The 21,551-nt window shown below is 42.5% G+C and overlaps 1 protein-coding gene across 2 annotated transcripts in view; it reads right to left on the bottom strand.

The window, feature by feature from the left end:
• The window catches only part of PTPRB (protein tyrosine phosphatase receptor type B), a 64,866-nt gene extending 43,820 nt beyond the window's left edge, over positions 1-21,046 (bottom strand). Inside the window, exons 1-4 of one of the 2 annotated variants that reach the window (XM_074902871.1) lie at positions 20,967-21,046; positions 19,316-19,708; positions 10,535-10,773; positions 4,784-5,060 (exon numbers count right to left, since the gene is read on the bottom strand). In XM_074902871.1, coding sequence (XP_074758972.1) covers positions 4,784-5,060; positions 10,535-10,773; positions 19,316-19,708; positions 20,967-21,021 — 964 coding nt within the window. In that variant the 5' untranslated portion in view covers positions 21,022-21,046. Of the gene's footprint in view, positions 1-4,783; positions 5,061-5,256; positions 5,370-10,534; positions 10,774-19,315; positions 19,709-20,966 lie in introns of those variants that run through there. The other variant, XM_074902872.1, reaches the window with a different exon arrangement.
• Between the last annotated feature and the right edge of the window lie 505 nt (positions 21,047-21,551).

The raw sequence follows: 21,551 nt of genomic DNA, 5'->3' as shown, positions 1-21,551 counted from the left end.
TGTCCTGGGTAATCTGTCTTCTGAGGTGCATTAGCAACGAAAAGGGTTGCGTGCCTAGAAGGTGAAGTTCAGAAATTCAGACTTTATCTAATCTATCTGGTCCAGAAAACAAAACACTCAGTGCTTTGTACATCCGCTAGAACAAAGGAACAATGAGATTGGGAAGTGCCTGGGCTGAAAGAGCCCTGGATGGAAACAAACACTTAAAAAGCCATTTACATTGTTATACAAGTCTCTGCTGGCAACGATACAACCTGATATATCACAGAAATAAAATATTTTCACAAAGATATTTTTATACCATTTGATACTATATGAATTAATGTCTCTTGATCTACAAAGGAATCTTCCAGAAGACTTAAAGTTGTTTGAATTCCACTGCACCTCTGTTTTCACTTTTTGGGAAAAGGACAAGCTTTGTGTGCATAGCTGCTACAGATACATTTTATAGAAACGACAGGTACAGTTATGTCCAATCCCAATGACATGACTCCCAAATATAGCCTGTGAGCACAGAAACACCTCTGCCTTATGCAGGGGGAAAAAAAAAATAACAGAGATAACAGCCCAGGACTGAGTAACGGTGAATTCCTCCCAGTCTCAGCCATCTTCCTACCAAATTATCAATTTTTTTTCCTAGTTCTCCCTATCATAAAACAGTAACCTACTCTTTTGAAGATTAAGTAAAGAGGCAGCTTGATTTCACTGTCCTTATCAAGTACAAATATCCATTTCTTTGGGATGATATGCAACATAGAAAATCTTTAAAACATGTTTATTTATCTTCTTCTTGTACTCTGCCTTTTGAGATCATAACCATTACATGATTATGGATGATAGGATTATACAGCCTATAGTCACAACCATGTCACAGTAGCTGTTCCTACAGATGGCTGATAAATCAGATGTGTCCCAAATAATTTGAAATTTACAGGAGTGACCACATGACCAAGCCTTGCTGCTGGCATTTACATAGTTACATACTATGAAAAATTACCGGTTTGCATCTTAGAAGGTAGAATTTTTAAAGTCTTTTCATTCAAGTATTTAGCAATTTTTATGATAAAAATTTATTCACCTGTTAGTTCTCTCAGTACAGGTGGCTTGGATTACACAGTAACATAGTATATCACTGCAATATTTCTGTAGAAAACAATGCTGAAAATGGCATTCATAAGCCTATTTTAGAAGATATATTTGAAAGTTGGGGAATTGCCAACAATTGCTTCTCACGGGTCTCAAGACCAGTATTTCAAATCTGAATTTAAATTCAGAACTGAAATTCATAAATTTAACTTTAATTTGGATCTGCTCATATACTACTATTTTTCACTAGAATTTTAATTAAAGACCTAGTCATTCACTGAAAATACCGAAATACAGAGTTATGCTGGTATATGGACATTTAGACAATAGAGAATTTTAAAAGTATTTTATCTGAAATCAAGAAAGACACATCCTTACCATCTTTTGTCATAGAGTAGCTCTCAGTCACAGAAATAGTTTTACTGAGAACAATAAAGAAGATAACACGAAAGGACTGACAGGTGCATGCGTTGTCCCAACTTTACAATGTCAAGCATGCTGACTAGTTGTATGGTTTTATATGCTGTTTTATGTATTCATATGTTGTGTTTTTATGTATTCATAAAACACAACAAATGATAAATTAATATGTAAAATAAATATAGTAGCACCTGTAATCTCAGGTTTTCAGTGGAAAATTTATCTGTAGCTTGGAGCTGATAAATGGTGTTATCAGCTTTTTCTTCATTTCCTATTCTATCGAAATAGCATAATGGCCAACATTGTTTGTGTTTGCATGCCTGTGAATACCTGGCTTATATAGTGCATATGTGATTGCATTTTCCATCCTTTTGGAGGACCTATTTTAGTTCTGCTCTAGAGGATTAAATACTTGCTGTTTTAAATTGATAACCCACATATCAAAATTTCTTGAGTAAAGAGACTCCACCTTAGTGGATTAGTGCGAATTATTGTACCAGTATTCCATACATTATTAGATTTCAGATCTATGCATCTGCAAGTGAAATAGAAGCTGCTTCTCGACTCAGAGATTCACCAAGGGTCTGGTGTTACTTGAGAGTTGATGCAGTGTTGGTGAGCTGCGCACTCTATTGGAATATCAAACTTGCAAACAACATAGACCTAACTCATTGTCATAACTGTGATTTTAAGGTGACATTAAATACTTGAAAGGCCACATTAAGTTAGGGGTTCAGTCCTCTCCAAGCCTATACATTACAACTGCAACTACAGTATGCATTATTAATCACTTTCACCTTAAGTACTTAGTCAGAACAGATCACACTCAAAATTTAATAAAATGTGTTGGATTTTATGGGCCTAGCTACTCCACTGTTTTGTATAAGAAACATGATGAGAACTGAACTCATAACAGGAATGAGCACATGAAAATTTTAACAGGATTGAATATGAGCAAAAAGTTAATTTCTGAACTAGGTTTACAAATCTGCAACTTCCTCTGTCTACATTTATAGTATCAAGACAATACAGCTGGGATTCCTCTCACTTAACTTCAACTGTCTAATCTTCAAGTGCCTGGTTTAACATAGGTTCCTCCATTTATAGTCAGTGGAGAAAGATGGGCACCTCCAAAGAACACTTACCCCATCTTTCTTAGACAAAAAGCTCAGGAAGGGAACCGCACTGAGTACCAAGGTCGGACATCATATTTTTTAGATGGCCCATGACAGCTCAGTTCCATTACCATTCAAATCAGTGGGAAAATTGTTTATAATATGGCTGAAAATATTGCTCCTACTTTCATATTCACAGGATAGCTTCCAGGAACACATGCCTATGGACATTCAGGCTCAGCAGATCGTAAAACAAAACTACTGACATCAAGTTACAAAGGAACAGGTGAAAAAGAGCTTCCCGAAAACTGGTTTAAAATGCTGCCCCTAGTGGAAACGTAGAGAGGAATAATCCTCATTCTGCATTGGAATGCATTGTATTGACAGTACAACATGGTTGTTGACAGGCATAACAAACCCTATATATTCTTTAGAAAAAAAAAAATCGACAAATTTTGGAGCTAACTGCGTATTTTGAACACTATCAAGCAATGCAACTGATGTGATTGAATCAAGGGAAACGAGTAACCATGGAGCAATCTGAGCAGCTGTCTTTGCAAGAAACCTCCAGGTTCCTCCATTCCTGTATTTCATGCTTTTGACTGATCTCTCCTATCCAAAGTCCAGACATAAGCCTCACTTCAACTATGGTCCACTAATTTGCAGTATTTCAGATTAAACTTAAATTGGTCTTTTCACTCTGATGTCAGCTACATACAGAAGTATCATCAGCAGTTGCTTCCAATTGCTTTTATCTTACAGTCTTGCAAAATCTATTTACTGATAAAAAATGTCATAAAGTACATGTACAAGCTACCGTCTCAATGATTATGCATTAATCAAAACGCGATCTAAAGTGGTATCTTTTTCTCTCCTTGTATGCAGGTGTTCAATAATAGATCTCTACTATTCAGTAATGATGGTGACATACCTTACTCTGGTAATGGTTGACTTATTCTTTCAATTTTCAAATTACAAGTCATCAATATTAAAACCAGTTAGCATGATGCATGATTTAAATCACTGTTTGCATAGAAACCATTACTCATTTTTAGTAAGTGACATGACTTGTGCTTAATGTTTAGCTATTGCACCAGCAGACTTGTCACTAGACTTATTTTTAACTTGAGTTCCCAAAGCAATTAATGGAGGGTATTTAGTGCATTTCTACTGTTAATGCACGGAAAAGATTCTGACTGTAAACGATGTCTCTGAACTGGTAACTGTTAAGTATTTGGCTACTGTAATCTTCCATAATACTACTGCAACATACCCCTCTGAAACTAACTTTAGGAGCAAATCAGGGAGGCATTTAATGCTGGACCTCATTTAAGACATGTCTCTTTTGAGTCTTGTGTTACCACCATTAAGAGGGTGGACAATACTATATTTCATCATCTTTAAAAAGACACTAATACAGGTAGAAAGAGTCCAGTTCTGTCACTGCAGCCAGTGGCTCTATGTCATTCATTGCTTCACAGTCGAGTTGTTCACACGCACACACAAACACACATGCAGAAAGGGGGCTTTCCTTGGGAGCGCTCTGGCAAGTTGCTGGAACATTTTTACAGCCAGTCATGGATGTGACACACAGTTGTGCTCTGCACACAACTCTACACCGTAACACCTCACTGGCTGTATTCAAGGAAAACATGCAAGCAAGAAGTTTCAGCCTTCATTTCTGACTTTTAGACTCTGGTTAGACAGAATAAAAGTACAGAAACAGGCTGAAACAGTACGTTATTCTTGGCCAGGATCTACTTGCCGTGAAATAGACTGTATTTTAAACACAGTAAATTAGCTGTCACCTGAGGAACTACGAATGCAATAGGTTTACATGAGCACAAAGGATGTTACGGGCTACTCCTCCTGAAAGCATTCTGCTGGACGGCAGCTTAAGGGAGGGAGCGGCTGAAATGTGCTCCCAGCACTAAGTGAATCTCCTCACAGCACCTTCTCCTTTCAAGCCTGATGGGTTAACTTTTGGCAGCAGTTATTTCTGGCAGCGAGGTAAAGCGAACTCGAGCGTTCAGCAAACACCGCGGGTTTACAGCGGCTCTAAGTGCATCGCCCTCCTCCCCTCGCAGCCGGTCGAAGCACGGGGACGGGAAGGAAAACTCCGGCGTCCCTCCCCGCGCACCTTCCGCGCCCGGCGCCCGTACCTGTCCGCACGGAGATGTTGACAGCCTCCCCGTCGGCGAGCGGCTGGACGCGGAGGCGGTACCAGGTCCCGGCCTCCAGGCCCCGCAGGGTGCAGCTGTAGGAGCCGTTGCCCGTGGGGGCGGGCTGGCAGCCGGCCGCCTCCCCGTCCTCGGAGCTGCCGGTCAGGCTGAAGTTGCAGGCGCGGCCCGCGGCGCTCCAGCGCAGCCGGACGCTCTGCCCGGCGACGTGCCGCTCCGTCAGGTTGGCGCTGCATCCCGCCGGCTGCCCCGGCGCGGCCTGCGGACAGGGAAAGCTCTGACTGACCCGCCGGGCTCCGCCAGCCGCCGGTGCCCCCCCGGGCTCACCCCGCCCGCCCAACCCCGTCCCCGCTGCGCGCCGTGCCGGTGCGGGGCAAACCCGCCTGGGCCCCCCCGGGCTCGGCTGGGACCTGCGAGGGCCGACCCCGCGCCGCCGCTCCCGGCCGCTCCCTCACCTTGGTCAGGGCCAGCGCCGTCCACAGGGCGAATCCCGCTCCATAGCTCAGCATCGCCGAGCGGTTTTAACCCCGAAAACCCTCGCGGGGAGGGGAAGGGGGGAAGGGAGGCGGCGGGGGTGGGTGTGGGGTGGGGTTGGGGGGGTACGAAAGGAGCGAAGTGGCGGCGGCGGCCCCCGGGGGCCCCCCGCTCCCCGCCGGGCTCCGCGCGGCGGCCGCCGAGCCCTCTGCCGGGCCGCCCGCTGGCTGCATGCGCGGGGCTGCCCCGGCCGCCTCGCCGCCTCCCGGCCACCGGGGTGGGGGGGGTGGGGGGGCGGGGGGGGGCTGCCCGCCGCCCGCGGCTGAGGAGGGGCGGAGGAGGCGGGGGCGGCGGCCGCCGCTTCCCACGCTGCCATTCTGACCCGGGCTGACTCTGCCGGAGCCCTTCCCGCCGACTTCCGCAATCAAGAGGCGATTTCCTCGCGTCTCGCTGCGGGGGGCGAAGCGCGGCGACCCGGGACCTGCCGCCCCCCGGGTCCTGGGGGCGCGGGGAGGGCGGCGGGCGGCTGGTCCCGGGGTGCCGCCCCTCGCTTCTTGCGGGTCCCACCTTCCTCCCGGCTCCTCTCCCACCCCGCCTCCCTTCCTTCCTCGCCGCCTCCTCCCCATATCGGCTTCTCCCCCGGGGCGTCCCTCCCCGTGCTCCTCCTGGCTCGTGGGGGCCCCTCGGCCTCTCAGGCGGTGCCGTTGTTGGCGGGGAGCGGCAGCACTTCACTTGACGCTGCCTTGCCTTGCCTCATGGCTGCCGTGCCTCGCAACCGCCTCTGCTCGCATCAGCACCGCCTCATGCCTGCCTTGCCTCGTGTCTGCCTTGCCTTGTGTCTGCCTCGCCTCATGCTGCCTCGTCTCATGCGTGACTCACCTCACGCCTTCGTCGCCTTACGCCTGCCTTGCCTCATGGCCGCCATGCCGTGTGTGCCCCTTCTCCTCACGACTGTCACCCCTCATGGCCACCTCACCTCGTGCCTGCTTTACCTCACATCTGTCTAACTTCACGATCACCTCACCTCGCACGCCTGCGTGTCCTCATGCCTGCCACCCTTTACCCCCACCCCATCTCCTGGCTCACCCTCCTCTTGGCCTCAGCCAACCAGCTGATTCCAGCTTCCGTGTCTCAAACAGACATTTTTAGCAGTTAGCCGCGGGCCACCAAGGCCTCCGTCCTCTCCCTGGCCCTGCAACACCACGACCGGAGGAGCTGCAGCTTGGAGACTCCCTGCAAAGCCCAACACCAAGCGCTGCCCACAGCTCTGCGAGCGGGTGGAGGAGTAGCCTGTCTGTCAGCAGCCAGCTTATCTCAGTTTTTTGTTTTGTTCCGCATCAACTCGTGTCCTTGAAACAATTCCTTCTTATATCCCTTGAATAACTCACAAGCTAAAAATTACACCACGGAAAGCAAGAAAGTCTCCCTGTTTTCAGGCTGCACCAAAGAAGCTGTGCGCAACTCCAAATTGGCTGCAGCCATGGCACCACTCTCTGTTTCCTGTCGTGTGCCCATTTCCTTCTTGTTTAGATTTCAGCCTCTTAAAACTCACATATATGTGTATATGTGGTGGGGTGAGGGAGAAGAAACATAGCTAGAAGTGTTTTGGACCTTCAGATACTAAAATAGACAATAACCTAGCAGCCATGGGGTAAATTTGAGATTGCGTATCGGGGGAGGAATTCGGAATTTCTTTCTTCATTGGGAACGGCACTTTTCTGCATCTTTCTGTACCGTATGATGCACATGGGATTTTAACTTTTAAAAGCAGCACCTCAAGGAAATTCAACACCATCTCTGTTTCACTTTTTCCCCATTTTAGGGAGAAAAAGGTGCTACGGTGTACAGACAGTGTTATGGTGTCTGCCTTTTAGCAGAGCTGCTGCTGCAGGATTTTTCTGGGCATCAGCCTGTCAAACAAGCTACAAGTGTCTGTAAAACCTTAGCTCTTGTCCATCTGTTCAGAAACCAAAGGTCTGAGCATTCGTGGGTGGTACCTGCACCTATGGAAAACTCCATCTGTCCCAGTGAAGCTCCATGCCTAGTCCTAGGCACATGGCAATGACAGCATTGGGCTTTACTCTGCAAAGTTTGGGATGATTAATCATTTTATGAAAGTCACCTTAAGTTATGATACAAATATGTATTGATTATTATGCCATTCTCAAGCCCATTGCAGAACAAGTTTTCCGTTGGAAGAGATGTTTTACATACTTCAGGCAAAAGGAGGGACTGTGTTCCAAAGAGCTAGTACAGTGATAAACCATCAATGGAAAACACAAGGTGTTAGACTTAAATGGGCACTAAAATGACATCTTGTAATCAGTTCAAGGTGAGAAAGATTTACAGTGTAAATTTATCTTTAGATGATCATGCTTTTTGGACCTAATGGCATAAACCACACCAATGTTTTTCCAGCACTGGAGAAGAGCAAATCTGAAGGCTTACTGGGATGTTTGGATTACTTCAAACCCCTGTCTGAAAATGACAGTATTTGGAGTAACCCACCTTTTCTTGAAAAGTGGAGCTCATATTGTAAGGATTTTTGAAAACATCCATAATCTGAATTTGTAGGGAAGATACAATTCAGATATGTAGCTGTAAGTTATTAAGTAGATGTACTATATGAAATGAAAAAAAAACCCACAGCAGTGCAAATTCACAAAGTTCAGGACAGAAATTGAAACTCCCACAAATAAAATTTAAAGACTCTTGGAAACGTTTGTCTGTCTTCCAGCTTACATAAAATAATGTGTGGAGAAAAGGGATGTTGCAGCTTCCCAGCAGCGCCCATAATTTAGAAGTTCCTACTTTATTACTCTTGCTATCGTAAAATCTTTAAAACTACCTTTTTGTATTGGTATGAAAGTACTGTTTTATTAAGGGTTTTGAAACTTCCTTCTGTACGTTATCCATCACAAAGCTGCTGTAAGGGCAAGGTCTGACACAGATGTCTGTGCAGCAGTGGAATAAAACAGGAGGGGGTCCATCATTTACTGGTGGCAATACATTTATATAGAACAGCCAACAAAAGACGAGTAATTATTTCCAGGCTGGCATTGAATAAATGGGCTTTTAGCAAATCAGCAGTCACACAGCCTTTAACACTTACTGATCTGTGTGGCAAGCCAAGAAACTAATTAAAAAAAAAAAAAAAACAAAAAAAAAACCACCAACCAACAAAAAACCGAACTGGAAGTCAGTTTTGGGAGTGGCCGGACATGTCTCTAATAGCAGGCTCCAAAGTCCCTTCCAGACACTTTCCCAAGGTTTCCTGACTTTTCTTTTAACACCAACATTTCTCTCTGTCTCTCTAATCAAGAGGAAATGGGCTTTGCATAGCTTTTGTCATGATTTGAAAGTGCAAGCTGCAGTTTTATTTGAAATCCAAGGCTGCTGTAAGCCAAACATTTTGTTCGATTGAAGTGTCAACCATTGTCCCCCCCCAAAATGGGTACGCTCACAGCCAAACATCAAGGCTTTACTTCTGCAAACAAGAGGACCTAGACCTAGCCTGGGCAAATGCAGTTCATAGAAGGTATTGTCTTCCTAACAATACTCAGTGCTTACTTAGTCTATGTGTTTTCCAAGTATCATGTCAAAACTAGTTAATCCTTTAAACGCCCCTGCTAGTTTGACAAAAATATTTCTAACTCCACTCTAAAGACAGGGAAACAGAGATGGAGGCCAGAGATTTAAAGTTTGTTTATCTAAATTGGTGTATTTAAATTCAAATGTCCAGACCTGGCTGGAGGCTCTAAGGGATGGATGCTTAAAGTGCTTATCATCAGGATTCGAGCTTGAAAGCTTTGATCTAAGCAATTTGCCGAGTGCAAATCATGTGAATCAGGAGGTGAACTGTGGTAGGAACACAGGAGACGGCAGCTTCCATTCAGATGGTGCCATTTCTTTAGCACTGGTGGGATTATTTAGTAGGAATGCTGGAGGCAGTTTGAGTAATACCAGATTATACAGGACATTTCCATTTGGAGGAGGCAAGTGTTCTGTGCAGGAGGTATGCAAAGGGACAGAGGGCATGGGGAAATAAACTCAGCCTGCCTGCACCAAGCCAGAATAACCATATTTTAAAAGAACCTTCTCCATCAGCTATGGAAGGGGGTGCAGTGCATCCATCACTGGCTCAGTCCCTTCCCCTCATCATCACCAGAAAAGCAGTGTCAGGGTCCAGAAACCTTCAAGTCGGTTATTTGGGTCAACATAGTCCTGGGTGACAGTACTTCTGCTTTCTCCCTGTTGTTCATACCAGATGGTACAGATGCTCTTGTCCACAGTGCTCCCAAATACAAAACAGATTTCTTAGTCTTATCCACAGTAACACTGACACCCAAAGTAGTAACTAAAACAACATGTTTGCCTGCTTCGATACATTGAGTGCAGTGTGGTCTCCCCGAGAAGACACCACAGGGGATTTAGGGATTTTCTAAACCACTATGTGTTGATAGCAGTACAGGGACCAATGATGTTCTGCATGCTTTGGCTCTAACTGACCATGCACATTTTGCCAATGGTGATTCCAGATTTCTCTCAGATGACTTAACTGTGCCTTTCAGAAAAGGAAGACTGGAAACTGATGTGGAGGTACTGAATGCCCACTGTCAGCTCATTCTATGGACGGGGCTGGCATCCCTGTTCCCCTCCTCTGCCAGGACTATTTGTGACTGGACAGAGCAGAGATCAAGAAGCATCTGTGTGTCTCCGCTCTGACTATTGGTCATTAGATAAACTGACCAGGGTCAAGGACAGGGTTCCTTATAAGGCAAGTTAAAGCATGCAGATTTTACTTGCTTTGATCTGTAAACCACGTATGTAATTTTCAGACTCAATTATCCTAAATAAGGTCATAAAACATACTGTGATTCTTAGAGCCTAATTAGAGCTAGACCCTCATATCGTGCAGAGCTTAAGTCATGGAGATCAAATACCCAGGCTTCTGTGGCTCCTGCCACATCCGTGAGCTTCCCATTGCTCCTCACGTATCCTGAGTATTTCCCTCAGGCTTACAGATTTTTCCCAATGCATTGTGCGCACCGGGATTGTGCTGTACAGAAGAGGCAGAAGAAGCTGTGCTTCTAGAAAGGGCACTATCAGCATGAACAAAGCATCCCATCAAAATAAAGAACAAAGCTTAGTCCTGTAGATGTTTTTTTTAGTCCACAAAACATCCACCTGTAATAGCTATCAGGCTCCACAGAGTGGAGCAGGCTTAATAAAAATCCATCAATAATTATTCTGCCTTACCTCTTCTGTAGTGCTAGAGTATTGAAGAGTAGTTATTGGAATCCAGGCTTTCTCTGTTACTGCAGATTTCAAGTCAAAGTAGAGGTTTTCAATGAGATTTTTACTGAAGTGTTCAGTCACATTTCTGATTAACATCTCTGTGCTACTCTTCAGCAGATTTTCAGGCCTAGAGGTAACGGCATTTAAAGGGGGGGATGTAGTTCTAGTACTCCATACAGAAGTGTCTGCATCTTGGAGATCTAAGACAAATAAAGGAAAGTAATTAAAATCAGCTCTACATTTTTATAAGCAATACTTTAGATGCCAATAAATATGGCTGATATGACTTCTAAGTAGTTTAAGCGCACCTGTCTGTTCTATAGCTTTTTGTTTTCAGTACAAACATGTATTTTGCATAAATACCGAAGTCTGTGCAAAACAAAAGCAGAAAAACTTCGTTTCTCTGAACATTCATTTTAAATATAGTCCATCAATGATTCTGAAGTGAAGAGAAAGGTTGTAGTTTGTCATTAACAGCACAATGTTTTCATTCGTAGCTTTTTCACTTGCTTGTGTCTATCAAGGGGCACAGTTTCAGCTTTATACACGCAACCCCTCCTTTGTAAGTATGTGGGCCAGATTCTCATCTGCCTTTTCTCAGTGTAAGTTGAAAATATGGCTCTGTTCAAGATAATTTTTCAAGATAATTTGTTCAAGAACATTTTTTGTTTAAGATTTTTGTTGAAAATAAGTTCCTTGTGCCCATATGGGACATCCCTCTTGCATTTTTAAACCAGTCCCATGCAGAGACCATGCTAATCCCTGACTGCTCTATTCCCAAGTTTCAGCTAACAATTGTATCAGTTAACTGAAGTGTTATATGTGGTGGAAATATAATGGTGGAATTGCTTTTTTAGTCACGTATCCTTCAGAGAACACCAAAGTTGCAATTAGTGTGCAGGAAAGATTTTACTACACATTTTTCCTCCACGTTTTCATGGCTCTTCCTCCCCATTGGTATGTATTTAATATCCTTTCTTTGTGGCTGTGAGGGCAGGGTTCAAGCTGCGGTGGCCCCTACATCTGGTAGCATCACATTTCAGCAAAGCGATTGGAATTACTCACTGGCCCCTTCTCCTCACAAAATGCTGCCCTGCCATTGCTGGAGCACAGTTAGTGTGCATTGGCTCAACGCCCAAGACACTTTTGTCTGTCCTTGAACTGGGATCTCCAGCATGACAGAACCTTGTTTTGCTGCTGAGCCACTGGGCTGGTTGCCATTTATAACAAATTCAGCTCACAAACCCTCAAAAAAAACGTAATGATGGGGTTAAATTTCAGCAGAAGCTTCCAATTGTAATTGTTTGGTGTGCAATTATGATATTTTAGCAGGCTAATGTGTGATTACCTCTTACCCCACGGATCAGTGGGTGAGCTTCCATGAAGTCAAAATGATGGATTTTTTTGTGTATGTATAAATATATATGTTAACATGTTTATATAAAGAAACTTACAGTACTCTCATTTGCATCCATGCAAATAAAAGTGATATTGTAAGGCCTTGTAAGAGACACTTTATGCAAGTTTTTTCTGTGCTTGACAGCACAGTGTGTTCACCTGGTACATGGTTTTGAAAGGGATTGGTTTGCTGGAATGGGTTGATACCCAGATTAAATATTTCCCCTTCTTTTATCTAACTGTGCTTCTCTAGGAATAAAAATCTCCAAGTCTCCATCTAATTACAAAAAATGTTGATCAAATATTTTTCCAAATCAAGGCACTGAAAACAATACTACAGACCTAATTCTGCTCTCTCTTATACCCGTGCAAAGGGTTTCATTGAACCCTCAGGTCTGGTCCAACACTACATGATCATCCTCATGCTGCTACATTTGCAGAATCCCTTGCAGAGTCTGCTGCAGTCCTACATCCCACTCCTTCATGGCCCCCACCAAAAGCACAGGGAAGAGTCTGGCAGGGACAGCCCTGTGCTCAAGCTGTCATCAGCTGCTGCAACAAACCCATTAGCTGACACAAGTCCAGACAGTTTAAATTCCACGTCAGTCATTGTTCCTGGGGATCTTCTGTTAGTTGGGGGTCTCTGAAGGGCTGCAGTAGGCAACTAGAATTGCTAGCACCAAGGACTTGGAAAGAATTAGGCCTGCTGGCTCTGTGCCTCTCAGATACCTCCAAGTTCAGCAGAGAGTAGAACTTCTTGGTAGAAAGATGGCTAAAAAAAAAGTACATCTGAGTGGTCAGCAGCCACTTAGAAAAAAAGGCTACTCGGTTGGGTTCCTAAATATAGATTTACACACCCAACTTAAAAACACATTAAAAAAAAATCTTGGCTTTATTTACAGACAAATAGCAGCAATTCCAACAGGAAGACGTTTGCGTTCCAGTGCAATTGTGCTTTAGGAAAGCTGCTGCTCCATAAAAGGGAAGCTGGTGCTGCCAGTGACATTTATGGGACTCAGCAGCCGGGGGATAACCAGCATTCCTGGTGTAGGAGCCTCAGCTCAGCCCTCCTGGAAGTGAGACATGTGGTCCTGAGAAATGTTCCACTGCCTGAGGAGGTACCATGAACAAGCACTTGGTCACTGCATAACCTGACTCCTCTTGTTAAGCTCTGGGCTACCCTGGGTTTCCAGCTAAAGGGTCTTTCCCAGCAAAGACTGACAACAGCCTGTTACCTGTAACCTGTGGATGGAAATGGCTTACATATAGCAAGCACTATGCCATACTGGAACTTCAGATATATGTACCAGCACTTTCCATGTATCCTGCATTTTATGGACTAATAGGGTTGATATCTGCCCTCACTTCCAAGAAAATCAGGATCCAGGTTTATATTCTCTTTCTAAGGAAAGCTGCTATGGTCCTAGCATAAAGACCCTTATAGCCCTTCTTCAATAACAGGCACTTATAAAACAAAACTGCATATTATAAGACCCAAGCAAATAGATTTCTACACAACTTGAGTTCCAAATTTTTAAACCTGAAAAAACTCACCTCCTGTCTGGACATCAGTAAAATACACAGAAATCTCAACAGTGGGATTTTTCAGAAGTGTTTAGCATTGTTCTATCAGTCTCTTTTGGAAATCAGTCATAAAACTGTTCATGGGAACCGAACTGCAGCACTGACACTGACGCTGATCACTAGTGGCTGAATGATATACAGTGTGTGAACATACCATTGTAATCATCAGTAGCACACCCAGGAGAAATGATGACATTCTGACTAAGTGCATATTTCATCCATGGGGTATACTGCATCCATCTGCTTAAGGATGCATCTGCAGGTTGCTTACAAGGAAAGGAAATCCATACATTTTGCATGTATGATGAGCAAGAGTTTATTTGTCAAGTACTGAGAACCCTATAGTGGTGCCTTCAGTCTCAGACGAGTCAGCATGGTGCAGCTTTCTGAAATAGCTTGCATTCTACCAACCTGCCTACCCTATTAAAGCACAGTTTCAGAAAACTAAGGCTGAACTTCTAGTGAAGCATAAATGAATCAGATACCTGTTGTATAAGAAAAAATACTCTGTAAGACTATGTAACTTGCTAACAGCAAGACTTGAAGCTGGAAGTGGTTGTTTTAAGATCTCTGTATGTGCAGGACAGAATGAATTATCTTTTTATCTGTCTAACTACTTGTAAGTAGACAGCAAAAATAAAGACTCTTTAAAAAACATACTTCGGATTTCTGTTAGATGTAGGAGTGTGACAGAAGAACAAAATCCACTAAATGTCCTTTTTTTCCCATTCAGTGCAGACATTTTAAAAATTGCAAAATTTATGCTACTTGAAAAATTTTTACCCTCTTTGTCTGAAATGTTGTAGAAGTTAGTGATGTTTGTATCTCATGTCAGAAGGGTCAAATGTCTCCAAACTCCAGTCTAATCCTGAGCTACTATTTTACTTGCTTGTTTTTGAAATACTGAAGTGGCCACTTAAAGGCTCTTTCAGCAGCAGTGGTAGCAGACCATCAAGATAATTATGCTGATAATACCATAGGTTGATCATCAGCCCTGTTTCTGACACCCTGTATAACCCCAGGGTGCCTGAAGTGGATTTTTGGTTACTGAAATGTATCTAGACTCCATTAACTCCATGGATTACAAGCCTATTGAAGAGAGCTCAGAAAGGTAGCTACTATGTCCTACACCTAGGACTTGGTTCAGTTGCCTAAACATAGTTGCCTAGTGCAATCTGAACTGCTTTAGGGCATCTGAGACATCTGCTCAGGGCTCTTGGAGCAGTCATGGGAGACCTGTGTCACTCTGGGTAGGCAATTGGAGGTCAGGTGGGATATCCTGGAGCATCTCAAATGGCAAAAAGCACCTACGCTGAGACACTGAAATAAGACCTTCCTTCAACTAGATACCTAGAAGCCGAAACCCACTCCAGCTTCTACAGAGAGATCCATACAAAGTAAAGGGAGAGAAGGTAATCACGAAAAGTATTGGTATAGTTGTCTGGAATTGTCATTGCAGCAGAAGATAAAATAGTAAAGCAGGACTTGCCATCTTCCTGGTTGCTCTGGAAAGCTGTTCCTATCGTTCCATTTTTTCCCTATGAAAGTAGCTGAGCTGATTTTGTTCTATACTCTCTGTGCTGTGGCTCACTGAAACTTTGAAAATTTACGAAAACCGAAGACCTAGGCTACACTGCAGATTTTTCCATTTCTTTTTACAAAATGTAAAAACACATTTATCTCTGGGCTTCTATCAGTATGCTGTTGGATTGTGTACAAGGTCTTGTAATTATGTTCAAGGATCTGACATTGATGCCTTTCTTTTTCCAGGTGGAGCTCAGCAAAAGTGGTCAGACATGTATTGCTTTGAGCAAAGAAAGAAGATTCAACTCATTGGTATTTCGTGAGTTCACATAGATGTTAGCAAACTCTTTTACTTACAAAATCCTTTAAAATAGTAATTCAGGGAGATAAAAATAGGTTTGAGTGAATGTTTTTTAGGAAAAATTTTTTGGGTCAACTCAAAGGTGGAATGAAAATATTGATTCTCACTGTCCTAATTTATTCTGGAGAAAATTGTACAAGGTTACACACACAAAAATCCAACCTGTTGTGAACCTAGGGATGAATTGGTGCAGTGATTACAAACACTAAAAGTGTGGAAAAATTGAAGCATAGAGATATTAACATGACTGCAAAAATGGGTAAGAGTTGCTGAGTTTTCTGTGCTTCTGACACCTTTTTTTGGTGCTCTCCTGCTTTCCCAAGAGTGCGAAGAAGATGCACGTGCCTTCCCTTATCAAGTTCTGCAGTCGCTACTGCTGCTCCAGTGGTTTGGAGCATTTTCTGAGTGTGAACTGCCCTGGTCTCTTCTACCCTCCATCTCACCCATCAAAGTGTCAGCAGTGGGATGTGAACTTAATAAGCTCAGGTTCTGATATGAAGCAGGCAAACTGAAGTGGGATAAGGGGAAGAGAGAAGCCCATGTGAAAGAGAAGACACAGAGCCAGAAACTGGGGTAGAAAAGGAGAAAGGACTGTAACAGTTTGAACGTCAGATGACACATCAGGCTTTGGCTCATACATAGTATCTGATATTTTGTCTATTTTAGACCGCAAACAAAACAAGAGATAAAAGGATGCTGTATTTGTTATTTGAATTCCTTGTCCAACTTGTTTTATATCTTTGTAGATCCCACTATGGTTCTTAGGTATTTGGCACATAACAGTAAGTAATAAAACCATTCTCCTCCACAAAATCAGCTACTCATTTGAATGGGGCTTTGTCCTGATATCCACAGTTCTAGGGGTCTGCAGCTACAGTTCCTTCAGGAGATGTCCCTACTATATATGATATGGTAGAAGACAAATGCAATGCAGAACATCATGCTCCAAAACAGTTCACACCACCACCTGCATCCAGATGGTTCTACAAGCTGTGTGACAGTGTCTGGATCTCAGTGAATAACTGCTGTATACAGCTTGGACTTGTGTCTCCCTAGTTGAAGTCATTCTCCACTTAGTGAATAATTTTTTGTCTGCAGTGGTTTTGAGGTTTGTTGGCAATATGCAAGGTGCCACGTAGCATTGCCTCTGTTCTCTAATTGGATATTTTATTGAAACTAACATACCCAAAACAAAATAAGCTTGCCAGAATTGCATACACAACTCAGAAGTGACACTGGCATTGGTGTGTCAGCATTAGTGGTGCTCTGGGTTCTTTCCAGACATACAAGAGGAGATGGAGTTTGTTCTGCAATTGTTATTTACATGCAACAATTTTTGCGCTTTTCAGTCTCATCCTGCCTTCTACCCCTTCACTTCCCCCATGGTTTACTCCCTGTGTTTCCACTCCTGTTCCTTCTTCCAGGTCCTGGGCTTAGAGAAGCTCTGACCCCAACATCCAGCTAGTGGAAAGAAGGCTTTAGCACTATAGAGACTATTCCTCTCCCTGCCCGGACTCTCCTCATGAACTTGATGAGAACTGAAGTCTCACCATCTCAAGGGAGGTTAATACCTCATGGGCCTTCTTCATGTTAGCTGTTTCAGCCTGAGGCCAGATTCAACCATGGGTCTGTGTGAGGACTGTCTGCTGTTAAATTTAAAGTGATTTCTGACTGAACAGAAATGGGATACATATTTAAACTGAACCTGATTTCCCCAGAGTCATTTAGCTCAGGATTGTATCAAAAAATGTATATTCAAACACATCTCAGATGGCTGATTTGAAATCCAAATCCAAGCTCAGACTTTCCCCAGGCTCAGAAAAATCATGCTTGGCATTTGAGTTAGGTCCAGAATAAAAGGTAGTTGCAGTTGTTGGGTTTCGAGCTTGTACTGTATCTGGGCTGATAAGACGTTTGGGATGCAATTCAGTGAGTTACTCCTTTGCCAAAATATAACTGTTTTTATGAGTACTATGAAAACAAAGGGTAAATTATATCAAAATATGGTGTTAGTCAGGAGCAGAAAAACTTACAGCCGTTTCAGCTCCTAGGACTTTGTTCAGTTTTTACTATCTTAGCTAAATATAGACGGAATATGTTATTTTAGGCTGATCTACTGCTGCTTTCACTGAAAGCAGACCGATGTTCCTCGAAGATTAATTTTACACACTCAACATTGAAAATTTTGACATGCATATGAATATCAAGACCACCACTGTGGGCATTAGTTTTTGTTCTTGTGGTACTTATTATTATTTGAAAAATTAATCTCTTTGCACTACAACTCTTTACAAGTTTCTTATGTACCTGGAATTCTTAGGTATGAGGCTCATAATGTAATGTTGATTTCTCAGCAGAGCTTCCTCAGAATCTTAAAAGGGAGATAACTGACACAGTGAGACTCATAAAGTGGGTCTACAGGTTTGCTATGGAGAGGACTTCAAGAAAATTAAGGTAAATTCATTAAAAGACTGAGCACAGTAAATAGATGAGAAGGTGCTTAAATACCCCATGACAATTGTCTTACTTGGTACTCATTGTCCTTCAATTGCTTCTCCTCTGAGGATGAATAAGAAAAGAATGTAAGGTTACTTTAACTCTGTTAGGCCACACTTCATCCAGCTATCTAAAGAAAGTAACACTGCCTACATACCTCATCTTAACTTTTCATGGTGTCTTTGAATAAACAAGCCATAGTCACCCTATACACAGAATGTCAAATGATTTTGCCTTTTTAATCTTGAAAATACATGGGAGGGCTGGAATGGCATCTTGGCCAGTTTTCCATTCCCTGATTCTGCAAGCTGTCCTTTCAGACCTCCACTCAAGTGAGTAGTCCTGCTGCTCTGAGTAGAGCTCTGCAAGTGCAAATTCGCTGAAAAAATGCACTGCCTTACAGTGAATGGGAGGTTAAAAGGGTTAGAAAGAACAAGGATTTGTTTTAAACATTCTGAAAACTTGGCCATATGCAAAAGTATTGGGTCATAAACCATTTTTTTTTTTAACCCTGTAAAGAAAAGAATAAATTGTGTGTTTGTTCCCCAATAAAAAGCTTAACTCTGCAGGTTGTTCTTGTTTGCCATGAAGAACTGCTTAGTAGTGCGCAAGAAGAATGTCAACAGAATTGTCAGGAAGGGCTGACAACAGGACATCAAGGAAAGTGTTATTAAGCAGTATTCAAACTGTTCTACCTTCCCTTTTGCTATGGATATGGAAACATATAATCACACAGGTGCATCAACACAGCTGTAAGTATGTGCACGGACCCATGCACGTCAAAGTGCTATTGGAAGAATTTCTGAGACTTTTAATTTCAATTAATTATTTTCAGGATTTTGAGTGTTCACATATATATTGCATGTAAGGGCAAAGTGACACTGTAAACACATGAATGCTATGTCTGGGTTAATCAGATATTAATTGCGCATGTGTTTGATTTTCAGATGTCTTCTTGCTCTGGACAGATCGAATCTGGATTTGTATGATAAAATGAATGGGGAGGAGAAGGACCTCTATACATCCATATTTTAAAAAAGTACTAGCAATTAGTACCCACAATTCTGTTTAAAAGTGAAAAAGGAAATGACACAAGAATAGTGAGCTGAGCTTACACACAAGCTCTTTGGTCCAAAGTCTGGGAGTAGAGAAAAGGAGAGGCATCCTGAAAAGATAAAATAGCTTAAAAACCCCACCAGTTGTGAGAAAGACAGCACTCATCTCAGATGTTCTTTTTATGATTCTCTAAACTCTTTTCAACTATGAAAAGTACTTTTCTGTATGAACAAAATATCATCATTTTTAACATTTAAGTTAGCATCAAAGAGACATTTTTGTTACCAAAATTTCCAGGATACTTCCTGGAAGGAGTAGCTCACCTTGCTTTGAGCACAGATTTACATAAACAGGTTTTCCCGTCTCGCTGGCTTCTAGCTGCATCCATGTATGAAGGTATTTCTTACTCTGCTTGGCCATTACCTTCTGACCTTGCTTTGTGAGAAAGAGAGAGCTGTTGGCCACCCTCAGGAGCCCATCCTCCTCATGGCAAGTCCATCTGACTGCCCGAGGACAATCAACAATGATGCTTCGAGATGACAGGGCAGAGCGTGTAGAGATGCTCAGGCACTGAGCAGATTTCACATGGAGGAGCCTGTCATCTTCTGTCCACTGCCACTGCTGGTTGATGTTGGTCATATTGCACTTTTCCATAATAACTCCTCTCTTTTCTGAAAGACACTGCTGTTTCTGGACATGGATAATGAGAAACCCTTCTGGAAGAAGAAAATTCCAGAAAAATACAATAGATTACACATGATTATTACACAAAAAAGCAAATTCTTGATGGTTTAAAATACATGGGCAAATAAATCTCTCTTCCCACTTTCTATGTGTTGAACTTTTAATGAACTTTCCATATGTCGAACCTATTTAAAAAAAACCCCAAACTCACAACTCACATTATGCAAGTGCTGGTAAGGTAAAGAGTGAGAAAGCAGAAAGCAAACTATTGTGGCAAAGGTCACCTTTAACTTCATTATAAATAGAACTGAAGAAAAAATTAAACTGGATATAAAAGAAATCCAAGAATTAGTGGCTTTAAATGCCAACTCTAAATACCCCACTTCCCCTGCTTGAAAACATACAAAGATCTACACAAGCTCTCAGTCTTTTTTTTTTTTTTTTCAGTTTTACAACATAATTTACTCTCTGGAAATTGTTTTTGTACAACTCATAGCATTTTTGAAGAAAATATATGAGGACATTCCCAAATCTGTGTGCCTCTCAGTGCCTGTGCCGTTACAGGAGTGGAGGGTCTTTACTGATAGGAAGTACATCTGTTGCACTGGATTTATTCCAACATCTCTAGCTGTTAGTTTTGTGACCATCCTCATTCACATTAGATTACCTCTTTGTGACACCACACTTAAAGATCAACACCAAACACTCCAATGAAGAGAACTACAATGCATTCATCAAAAAAACCCAAAGTTACCAACGCAAAATCCATACTTGTTACAGAACACAGAACTGGTGCAGCCTCCCTGCCACATCTTGTTTAGGTTTTTCTCTTTTTTTAATCTCAGTAACTCAAACATTTCGAGCCTCATTAGTTACAAAGTGCTAAACCCAACGTGTATTCATTTCCCTTCGTTGAAGTTTGTCATCCCCTTGTTTTTACAGACCTGAGTATTTTCTAACTAAGCGTCAGAGACAGCTCCTGGCTCTGAAGTTTCACAAAGGAGAAATAAAAAATAGGAATCTCCCCTTCGAAGAGCTCATCTCAAAACTCAGGTCCTGGATTGTCTAGGAGGAGATCTTCTTAAAAAAAGAAGAGGTATCTCCAGCATAGAAGGAGACAGTTTATTTTCCTTTGGAAAGAAACCTAAACAGAATGGGCTACGTTGGCCCTGCCCCCCATTCCTCTTGTATGAACCCCGGTGAAGCAGTAACTCAGTTTTTGTAAGTCACCAGCTGTGCCAGAGGGCACAGAGCAATACGGCAGAGGGGAAGTGGGGAGAGGGCACTTACCTGAGAATGTCAAGGCAATACAGGTAGAAACCAGGACGTGAAATAAAGAATCCATTTTCCCTCTAGCAACTCCCCATGCTTCTCTTAAAAAAACCCACCTCAGATAAGTGAAGCGAAGGCTAGGAAGGAAATGTGCCTTCACAGGGGGAAAAAGTCAGTGACGAGCACTTCCTTCTATTCAATTGTTTTGGGGAGTTTTACACCACTTTGTCCTTTCATATGATTCTTCAGAGTTTACTAGTTGCTTTATTTTGGAAAAATACAAGCAAAAGACAGAGAGGTTTTCAAACACCTGGGAAACTGAAAGAGATGATATTGAATCTCTTCAGATTAAAAGAAAAGGGATTTTATATTTTTGTGTAATCTGTTGCCTGTGAAATATTACAAGCCTGCAGGTGATCTGGAAAGTGCTGAATAAGTATATACTGTATTATCCAGGGAACAAACACACATTTTTTTTAACTATACATAATCAAGCAAAATCTCAATATTGATACTTCTAACTCCACAAGTTCTAAAAGTCAAGTGGAGGGTGAGGGGAGAAGGGGAAGAGGAGGAGGCCGGGCTCTGAAGTCTGCACCGGGT

This window comes from Athene noctua, chromosome 3 (assembly GCF_965140245.1).
Source record: "Athene noctua chromosome 3, bAthNoc1.hap1.1, whole genome shotgun sequence".
NCBI classification, from domain to species: Eukaryota; Metazoa; Chordata; class Aves; order Strigiformes; family Strigidae; genus Athene; species Athene noctua.
This window is presented reverse-complemented; position numbering and strand designations above follow the sequence as displayed.